Genomic DNA, 10,843 nt, shown 5'->3' with positions numbered 1-10,843 from the left:
TGTATCCTTAGCTCCCAAAACAGGGCCTGTATTTTAAATAATGTTAGTTAAAATGGACATTATAGAAAAAAAAAAAAAAGCCAGTACCATTTTCAATAAAATCTAAAATCACTCGAACACTTAATGTAAAATGAAATGTATTTCCTTCCAAGTACTTAGATAGAGGGATGGCTATATAAGTCATACCAAACAAGCAAAGCACCATAAAGTGTCTGAACGTGGTTGAAAATTTTCAAGTATCTTAAAGAAAGAGCAGTCCAGCTATTTCATGTTCTATCTTAGATATATTTATGTTTAAGAATGTGAATTTTAAAATAGACCCCACTTAGTTTAATTCTATCAGAAATATATTTTAAATTGTTAAAAGCCTCTGTTTCTTAAATACTCATAAACTTTTATTTCATAATGCATGATTGAGATTCTCTCTCATGTTGCTTTCAAACTTAACAATCCCTAGAAAACAGAATTCAAAATTTACCAGTTTTTCTTATTATAGAAGATAATATATAAGTCACATAGAACTTTAATCAAAACTAGCATTATAAATTTGACATGTGCAAACATCCACCTGTTGTGATACTACAGGAATGGTATGAAATTGTTTTATGTATGTGAAAAGAAAATTCTCTGAAAACATTCCCTTCCTTAAATAAAGGAAAGATGAAGGTAAAGAACTAATATAAATAGCATTAGTTAAAATTCTTACAGTTACAAATGCTAAATTTAGTAGGATAGTTAAATTACTCTTTTACTTCTAACAATAAATGTTTAAAGGAATGTACAAATAATGCTTTTTAAATCAGTTGGCCATATACTCTAATGTCTTGCTTTTTTACAGTTTATGCTTTTTATTTTAACATTTATGCCATCTTCTTTGTTGAAAATTATAGCTTCAACTTACACAGTTTACCCATCACTTAAAATGATTCTTTTTCACATTTTCAAGTTACTTCATAAGTGCAGTAGGGTGATGATTTTCTAGAATTTTCAAACCGAGCCACTAGATATTCATTAATTTGATTGGACTTTTTTTTACAGTAATTACATATAGATTTAAGTACATAATTTTAATAACATTTAAAATGTAAGCCTCCTTTTATTTTACATTAGCCCTAAAAGCATCTGAATCTTTGTAAATAATAGTAAATTATTAACAAATAGTGATAAATAGTGGGAACACATAGATTTTAATTTTTCTTTTTAAAAAATGCCTATAATGTAATATCAAAATTAGGAAATGACATCTTCTATTCATTAGGCAGGTAATTATTTTACAGTATGCGTTGACTTCCTTATATCACACCAGTTTAAAAGAGGGTTTAAACCCCAAAACACAAAACAACCAAAAGATTGTAATGCCCGTACCTAGTATTTTCTAAACTGGCTTTGGAATAGTCACCACTTCATCACATTCTATTTCATTTTATTGTCTTTTCATGAAAAGGAAAGTCTTCCACTAACTGGAAACATCACATTATAAATATAACCACCATACTCCAGAGCTATAATTTGAGTTTCTGACTGCCACTCCTGCTATTCAACTGTCATCTTCTTTATATGATGGAGAAGAGCATCTTTTTCCAAGTGAGCCTCTGCAAGAGCTGTTTTAGCTTTAGCCAATTCCTGTTTAAGAGATTCATTCTCTTCCATGAGCTGAAATGATAAATTTGGAAAATAAGAAAACTTAACCATTTTCAGAAAACACAAACTATTTATACAGTATCAAAGGTGTGACACATGAGTCAGTAAAATTACCCAATGCTGGTGAGGATGCACTTAAGCCGGAAACTGTTTTGCGAATTTATTTGGAAACACATACCAAGCACTTAAAAATGTCCGTAAGTTCTGACCCAGCAATTCAAAACACTAATTAACTTCTAATTTCCAAATCTAATAGTGATTTTGTTTAATTTCAATTTCTCTTAAGATGCTGCTGCCTCACCACTCCTTGCTACGCCTCTCTCCTCTTTTGCCTTTTATGCTACAGTTCTTTCTTGTTTATCCCTCTCTACCTATGGACTTTTCATCTCTTCCTCAGCTGTTTAATAACCCTTAAATTTTTCGTATTCTATTAAATTCCATAATTGGTCGCCTTCTCTTATCACTGGAGCCACTCTCTTAGATGATCTCATCTACTCCTGTGGCTCCAATAACTACAGATAGCCTGATCCAGCACAAGCCTCTCTCTGGAGCCCCAGACCCACATTCTGAATATCTCATTAGACATTTTCATCTAGATGTCAATAGGTCTGCCCTCATTAAGACTCGGTTCAAGCATTTTATCCTCTTAGAACCATTCCCTAACCCCTAGTCAGGAAGATGTGATAAAACTTTCTCCACAGGAAAACACATTTACACAGATATATTAAAATAAATTCGTTCAATTTCAAAGAGTTCTCAGACCTTTTAGTACCAGCTTAAGAATGCCTGCCTTACAGACCAAGTTGGGTATTTCACTGTACTTCCCAAACTCTAGTACATATAACACATGAAACAGTATGTTCTGACTACCGTTTACATGCTTCTGTCTTTCCCACTAAACTTTGAGTTTCTTAATAGACAGGGCGTGGTATACTGTTACAATTCTATATCCTTAGCTTAGAGTTGACATCCAACAAATCCTGTTAAACAGATGAATGAACTCATTCTGTGGTTCTATCATAGAGAATTAAAATTCTGCTGGATAGAATTTGATAACAGCAAAAAATAAGAAGCAACTCAAATATTAAATGTTAAGAGGAACCTTTAGAAATGACAACACATCCACACCCATATTAATCTGCCACTAACAATAAATATGAAGCATCGACTATACTTGAATTAAAAAAACAAATAAAATACATATGCGAAGCATACGTAGTAATATGGAAGACATCTGTTAAACAATGTTAAGTAAAAAAAAATACAGTTATATACACTAGAATAGTAATTGTTTAGAAAAATTATGGAAAGAGCCTGGGAGGAAAAATTTTAAAATACTGACAGCACTGTAGGAGGTTACAATATGTTAGAGTTGTTTTAAAAAATTTTTCCAAAGTTCCGAAACATAACAATACTTTTGCAACTTAAAAATAAGACATCAAAATGAATATATCTTCCAAGAAGCCTTCGTGGATTCCAGAAACTGGCACTGTCCCACACTTACTCCTTTATCTTCCATCAGACTACAAACTCTGTGAAGGCTGGGGATGTCCATACCTTGCTCAACACTGTATCAACAGCATCTAACACAGTGCCTGGCATATAACAAGCACTCAACAAATGTTAAATAAGTAAATAATGTCTTAACTATTTAATATTTATTTTAATTGCTGAAACTGAATGAGAATGAACTAGTTTTTCCATTACCTGTTCCCTAGTAAAGTCAAAGGAGCACTCAGGAAAGTTGACTGACTGAGAAGGCCAAGGAACCTCTGGGCTCGTCTGAGTGGCTTGAGTGACACTGTGTTGTTTTTTCAGATCACACTTTCCACTGGTAAGCAGCACTGAATCACTTTTGACATCTTCTTTCAAATGATTTCTAGTGTTAAGCATCTGAGAATCTAATACAACAAATAAATACTCAGATAACATTAAGTTCTCTTGTGAAAAACTAATTTAAAAATGAGTATCTCTATTAGTAGGAAGACATTACGAAACAGGAAAACAAAGAGTCAATAAAACAAAAAAGCTCATTCATTGAAAAGATGAACAAAATCAAAACCAAAAGCTCATCTGTTGAAAAGATGAATAAAATTGATAAAACCTTAGTTAGATGGACCAAAAAATAAAAAAGGAAACAAATTATTAGAATCAGAAATGGAAGAGGGGATGTTACTATCAACCTAACAGAAATAAAAATACTTGTAAAGGAATACTGTGAAGAACTGTATACCAATAAATTAGATAGCTTAGATGAAATAGAAAAATTCCTACAAAGACACAAGCTACCAAAATAGACACAAATACAACAGGTAAAGAGATTAAATCAGTAATCAAAAACAAGTGATGGTGCTTCAGGTATAGCCAGATACTGAAATTCATATGATGTCCTCAGGAGTGTCAATTTAGGAACCTGACTCTCTCTACTTCTCAGGTCCACTTTTCTTCTCTTCTGGGTTAGTTCAGTCATATGATGGCAAAGGTAGACTCTGGTGACCCCAAACAAGTAAGTTTTACAGCCTGTGACCCCTTCTCTCTCAGTGTCCTTTCAATTCACAAAAAAAGACTCAGAATGCTTGGGTCACAGTCCATTCATGTATCACTCAGTGTCCCAAGGGCTGAAATCTTTTGATTGGCCCTGCTGGGTCCCATCTCCATTTTTGTGATAGGGTCATATGATTGCTAAGTCCACCAAAATCACATGCAACAGTCATGATAGAAAGGCAGTTCACCATATCAAATTATACTGAGCAGACAAAAGAGTAATACTGCTCAAAATAATTTTTCCCCTTAAAAAGATTTCCAGGGCTTCCCTGGTGGCGCAGTGGTTGAGAGTCCGCCTGCCGATTCAGGGGACACGGGTTCGTGCCCCGGTCCGGGAGGATCCCACATGCCGCGGAGCAGTTGGGCCCTTGAGCCATGGCCGCTGAGCCTGTGCGTCCGGAGCCTGTGCTCCACAACAGGAGAGGCCACAACAGTGAGAGTCCCGCGTACCGCCAAAAAAAAAAAAAAAAAAAATTCCAGAAGGGGTTAGCTAAGTCAAAGAACAAAAATATTTTTTAAAGCTTTTGTTCATATTGCCAAATTACCCTCCATAATGGTTCTATCAATTTTACCCCATTCTGTATATATAAAAATGGAATAGTTCCATTAACATGGATAAATGACATCAAGTTGAGTTTTGGTTTGTTCTTGGGTTCATTATATTACAGTGGTCTCAAATCAGAAACTACTTTTTACAATATTGTCCTGTACTGATTATGTTTTTAGTAGTATTAACTAAGAAAAAAACTACAAAAACTGTTGTATTGGTTCAGACTAGCATACAATTCAGCTTGGCAGTGACTGTAAGAGAAATCCTAAAGTACTATGCCATGGAAAAGCCAAATTCTCCACTCTTTCAACCTCAAAAAATTAATAACACCCCTAAAATTCTACTTGATTACAAATTTATAACATACTTTTGTTTTTCAAACTTTTAGAGGAGCAAAACTCTTCTTTTAAATGAAATCTGACATAGAATGCTAATATGAACTAAAAAAAAGCTGACTTACATAGGCTGTAGTGAGGAAAACAGAGGGCCCAAGACCCATTTTATTTAGCCTATATCTCACTACTCATGAGATCTTAAGAATAATGAAAAAACCACTGACCAAACAATTCTGAAACCCATTTTATTTCGATCACTGGCAGGTGGAATGAGGAGAGAAAAGGGAAGGAGAGGGAAAGAAGAGGAGAGGAAGAAATATGGGAAGAGAAAAAGAAGGAATGAAATAGAGGAGGAGGGAGGAGAGAGAGCTAGAGAGTGGAGGAGACAGAGGAGTGAGGATGGGAAAAGAGGAAGAGGGATGTAGCTGTAACTGGAGATAAAGACGGAGAGTTAACGGTGAGTCTGTTTTGCATATACACTCATTTGTAGTACCTAAATTTTAGATTCCACATATAAGTGAAATCATTAGTATTTCTTTTTCTCTGTCTGACTTATTTCACTAAGCTTAATATTCTCTAGGTACACTCGTGTTGCTGTAAATGGCAGAATTCATTCTTTTTTTATGGTTGAGTAATATTCCACAGTGTGTGTGTCTTTTTATATATATATATCTTATATCTTCTTTATCCATTTGGGTTGCTTCCATATCTTGGCTACTGTAAAGAGTGCTGCTCTGAACAGAAACAGACTCAAAGATACAGAAAACAAACTAGTGGTTACCAAAAGGGAGAAGAAAGCAGGGAGGGGCAAATGAGGAATATGAGACTAAGAGATACAAACTACTAGGTATAAAATAGATTAAAATAGATAAACAACAAGGATATATTGTATAGCACAGAGAAGTACAGGCATTATCTTATAATAAGTTTTAATGGAGTATAATCTATAAAAATACTGAATCACTATACTGTACACCTGAAACTAATATAATATTGTGAATCAACAATACTTCAATTAGAAAAAAAAGAGGGAGAGATAAGTAGGGAGGAGCAGGTAGGAAGGGAAAGTGAAGAGATAAGAAGGGGAGGAATGAGGAGGAAGAGGCAGAAAGAAGCAAGTGTAAAGATGGGAGGGACTGGAAAGGGATAGGAAAGGAGAGAACCTGTAACTGACAAGGGTAATTGGAGTCTATTACTATAGAAAGACATATTTCCTTTTATTTACTTTAAAAGAGCTTCTTTCTAGTTTTTTGTTTTTTTTTTTACGGTACGCGGGACTTTCACTGTTGTGGCCTCTCCCGTTGCGGAGCACAGGCTCCGGACGCACAGGCTCAGCGGCCATGGCTCACGGGTCTAGCCGCTTCACGGCATGTGGGATCCTCCCGGACCGGGGCACGAACCCGTGTCCCCTGCATCGGCAGGCGGACTCTCAACCACTGCGCCACCAGGGAAGCCCTTCTTTCTAGTTTTTAAGACAAATTTTGATGAACAAATCCATGCCCCTCATGGATGAAATGTGCACCTTACGACAATGTACACTTTTCCCCTCGCATAGGCTCTGCTAGTTACTTTCTAGATCTTGTACCTTGGACAAGCCATTCAACTTATCTAAACTTTAATTTCTTCATTTGCAAAAAGGAGATGATAAGAATACTTGTCTTAATTATCTCAAAGGGTTATGGTAAGAATTAAGTGAGTCAATATTTAATGTAAAAGAACTTTACAAACTGGAAAGCATTATTCAAATATTAATTGCTGTTAGTACCACAGCAGGTGTTCAATAAATATTTGACTTTAAATCGAGGTTTTAACAGTTCTCTGTTTATTCAGACAGAAGATGTCTATTCATTTGTCTTCTCTGAGTGTCATACAGGCACTCTTCCGAGTTTAGGTTTTACACTACTCCTTAGGTTTAGTAATTTAAAAATTCTTCCCTCATTCCCAGTGAGGAAGTATTATGGCAATGATTCTAAGGCTGTATATGGCAAAGAGTTGTTCATCACAGACCGTTAAATATACAATGCCCCATCCTACCCCCAACATTCCAATATAATCTATTGGGAGGTACTCCCTCACAACACTTTTGCTGGGAGTCAATGCCACAATGGCCACTCTCTCAGATGGGAGTATGCCAGGTCCTAGGTGTGTTGGGTGCAAGACATGTTGAGAGACAGGACACTACTATTAAAATTAATTAACAGCAAATGGCATAGGATATACACACATACTATATATATACACATATATATATATATACACACACACACACACAAACACATACACAACAAACATTTTGTCTTTTTCTCTTATAATAGTGTTATTAAGTTACTCAATTAGTCATATTTCACTGGAGCAACAAGAAATTGTAGTATACCTTTGTAATTTTCTGAAAAATTATTTTAACTTTCTCTGTACTGAAAAATTAGTCTTTCCCAAGAAGTGTGGAGTACTATGATAAGTGGCAATAAATAAATAAATAAATAAAAACAAAAAACCATCTATTCCTTTATGATGAACTTTATTTAATCACATCCAGAGCAGCTGCAAGTATACCTCCTAGTACACTAAAAGAACAGGAAGGAGTAAAGAAAAATATTAGGTAAGCTGCTATTATCACAGCAACAAACACTTAAAACTAATTTTTGAAACACCTACTAGTCAGATTATTCTGAATGCTCCTGTTTGCTAAATAAATTTGTTTTAAGGGAGAAAAACTCAGCATACCTCAAATTTTCCTTCCTTATTTTTCTTTTTTGGCTGTGCCACGTGGCTTGCAGGATCTCAGTTCCCCAACCAGGGATTGAACCTGGGGCCACGCAGTGAAAGCACCGAATCCTAATCAATAGACCACCAGGGAATGGCCATACCTGAAAATTTTCTTAAAGAGCTACTGAGAAAGTAGGGCCATCAAATTATTACCCAAAGTGCTTTCAAAATTCTAAGAAGCAAATAAAACTGTTAAATACTTGTTATCATGGCTAATATATTAATTTGAGTTCGTATTTTATGATACCATTATCATACAAGCTTTATGTGCAGTACATTAGACTACGTATTACGTACATCATACACCAAAGACCCTCATGCAATTCATTTCCACATGATAAGAAAAATACATAATGTAATTCTGCTTCATGATATTGCTCTTAGGAATACACTGATATAAAACATGAGACACTCTGTATAAAACAAAGCATACTTGCTTATGCTTAAAACATGTTGTGTTCTTTTCCAGAGACAATGGAAAACATAAAATAAATTGTCTTAAATTTTGTACAATGTAATATCCTGAATAACACAACAAAATTTTCCATCGTCTCAATGAGCTTTTGAAAGGTACGATCAACAATTTACAGGGACTTCCCTGTGGCGCAGTGGTTAAGAATCCGCCTGCCAATGCAGGGGACACGGGTTCAAGCCCTGGTCCGGGAAAATCTCACATGCCGCAGAGCAACTAGGCCCGTGCGCCACAACTACTGAGCCTGTGCTCTAGAGCCTGCGAGCCACAACTACTGAGCCTGCGTGCCACAACTACTGAGCCTGCGTGCCACAGCTACTGAAGGCTGTACACCTAGAGCCCGTGGTCTGCAACAAAAGAAGCTACTGCAATGAGATGCCTGCGCACAGCAACAAAGAGTAGCCCCCCATGGCCACAACTAGAGAAAGACTGTGGCACAGCAACGAAAGACCCAACACAGCCAAAAATAAATAATTTTTTTTTAAAAAGTAATGCTTAAAAAGAATATTTTATATACATGAGTACTGCTGCTAAATTTAAATAATACCCTGAGTTTTGATGCCCACTTAAAGAAAATCTAGCATATGCTTTTCTCTAACATTTCATCACTACCTAAATGGCTTTGCTGAAAAGATCCAAGTGTCACTGTAAAAACATGAATAAAAAAATTATATTCCTAAAATGTAAAACATTTGATAAGGAGCAAGAGTTTTCAAAATGTAAGAAATGAAGTGTATAATATGTGACATATTCTGAAAAGATAAATATGTGATTTTTTTTTTTGGCCACACCACAGGGCATGTGGGATCTTAGTTCCCCGAGAGATCGAACCTGCGCCCCCTGCAAAGGAAGTGCAGAGTCTTAACCAATGGACCGCCAGAGTCCCTCATATGTGATTTTTTTTTTAACCCATACAACTTTAAAGACAAATCCAAATGGAGTTTCCATATGAAATGATCCTCTTGCAAATATATGCCCTTGCTGTATCAGTGATTCACTTTTGCCTTAGCTACTACATTAAAATACAGTTCACAATTGGTAAAATATGTATTGATATTTCACTAATTGTAAAATATAGATAAGAAATATAGGGAAAATATAGAGAAATTTTTTCAAAGCACCTTGACTTTAAGTTAGTTTTTACTCATTAAATTTGATGTTTATTTAATTCTTTATTTCTCCATTATGTGTATGCAAGTGGATATTTTTCTTTAGATATTATAAAACTCTCATTTAAAAGAAATATTTGTTTTTGTTTTCTTTAGCAAATAGTAATTAATCTCACTCAGTTGGCAATAAATCCCCAACAGTTAGAGCAAGGATTGTTTTAAATTTTGTCAAGTATAGATATTTTATTTGGGACTTCCCTGGTGGTGCAGTGGTTAAGAATCCACCTGCCAATGCAGGGGACACAGGTTAGAGTCCCTGGTCTGGGAAGATCCCACATGCTGCGGAGCAACTAAGCCCATGCGCCACAACTACTGAGCCTGTGTGTCACAGCTACTGAAGCCCGTGTGCTTAGAGCCCGTGCTCTGCAACAAGAAGCTCACGCACTGCAACGAAGAGTAGCCCCCACACTGCAACAAAGACCCAATGCAGCCAAAAATAAAATTAATTAATTAATTTAAAAAAATATTTTATTTTTCTGCTACATTTTTATGTCAATGACAAACTTTATTGCACTGATATCAGAGAAATGGTCTGCATGAACTTTATGTTTTGGAATCTGTTGATATTTCTTTGAGACTGAATTAATAGAGAAGTTTTATGGGTATTTGAAATTACCCATTTGTTGAATTCAAATATATATATATACATACACATACACACACACACATATTTATAATTTATGTATCTATACTTGTACTCTGAGAGGCACGTAAAAGTTTCTTTATGATTATAGCATCTCAATATGATATGATTCCATTTCTCTTTACTTCAAATAAGTTTGCTTTATATTTTTCAGTTATGTTGTTAGATGGATAAAGGTTTATGACTGAGGTATGTTTTGGGGTATCTTTAATCAATAAGAAATCTCTCTCTGAGGCCAATGACTTTAAGAGGCACCCTCAAAGAAGATATATATGATGGCAAATCAGCATACGAAAAGACGCGTACATCATATGTCATCAGGGAAATGCAAATTAAAACAACAGCATACCACTATACACCTATTTAGAACAGCCAAAATCCAGAACATTGACAACACCAAATGTTAGTGAGAACATAAAGCAACAAGAAATCTCATCCACAGCTGGTAAGAATGTAAAATAGTACAGCCATTTCCTTACAAAACTAAACGTACTCTTAACCATAAGATCCAGCAATCACACTCCTTGGTATCTACCCAAAGGAGCTGAAACTTATGTCTACACAAACACCTGCATGGAATGTGTACAGCAGTTTTATTCATAACTGCCAAAATATGGAAGCAACCAAGATGCCCTTCAGTAGGTGAAATAAACTGTGGAACATTCAGACAATGGAATATTATTATGGCTCTAAAAGGAAATGAGCTATTAAGCCTTGAAAAGT

The 10,843-nt window shown here is 35.3% G+C and overlaps 1 protein-coding gene across 7 annotated transcripts in view; it reads right to left on the bottom strand.

Moving 5' to 3' along the window:
- Positions 1–822: 822 nt before the first annotated feature.
- UHRF1BP1L (UHRF1 binding protein 1 like) overlaps positions 823–10,843 on the bottom strand; it is a 101,594-nt gene continuing 91,573 nt past the window's right edge. For 6 of the 7 annotated variants that reach the window (XM_032644351.1, XM_032644352.1, XM_032644353.1 and 3 more), the window contains 2 exons: positions 3,349–3,542; positions 823–1,653 (listed from right to left, as the gene is read on the bottom strand). In XM_032644351.1, the coding sequence (XP_032500242.1) occupies positions 1,534–1,653; positions 3,349–3,542 (314 nt within the window). In that variant the 3' untranslated portion in view covers positions 823–1,533. The remainder of the gene's footprint in view (positions 1,654–3,348; positions 3,543–10,843) is intronic. The other variant, XM_032644357.1, reaches the window with a different exon arrangement.

This window comes from Phocoena sinus, chromosome 10 (assembly GCF_008692025.1).
Source record: "Phocoena sinus isolate mPhoSin1 chromosome 10, mPhoSin1.pri, whole genome shotgun sequence".
In the NCBI taxonomy this organism is placed as follows: Eukaryota; Metazoa; Chordata; class Mammalia; order Artiodactyla; family Phocoenidae; genus Phocoena; species Phocoena sinus.
Note: the sequence above shows the minus strand (reverse complement) of the source record. Positions and strands in the feature narration are given on the sequence as shown.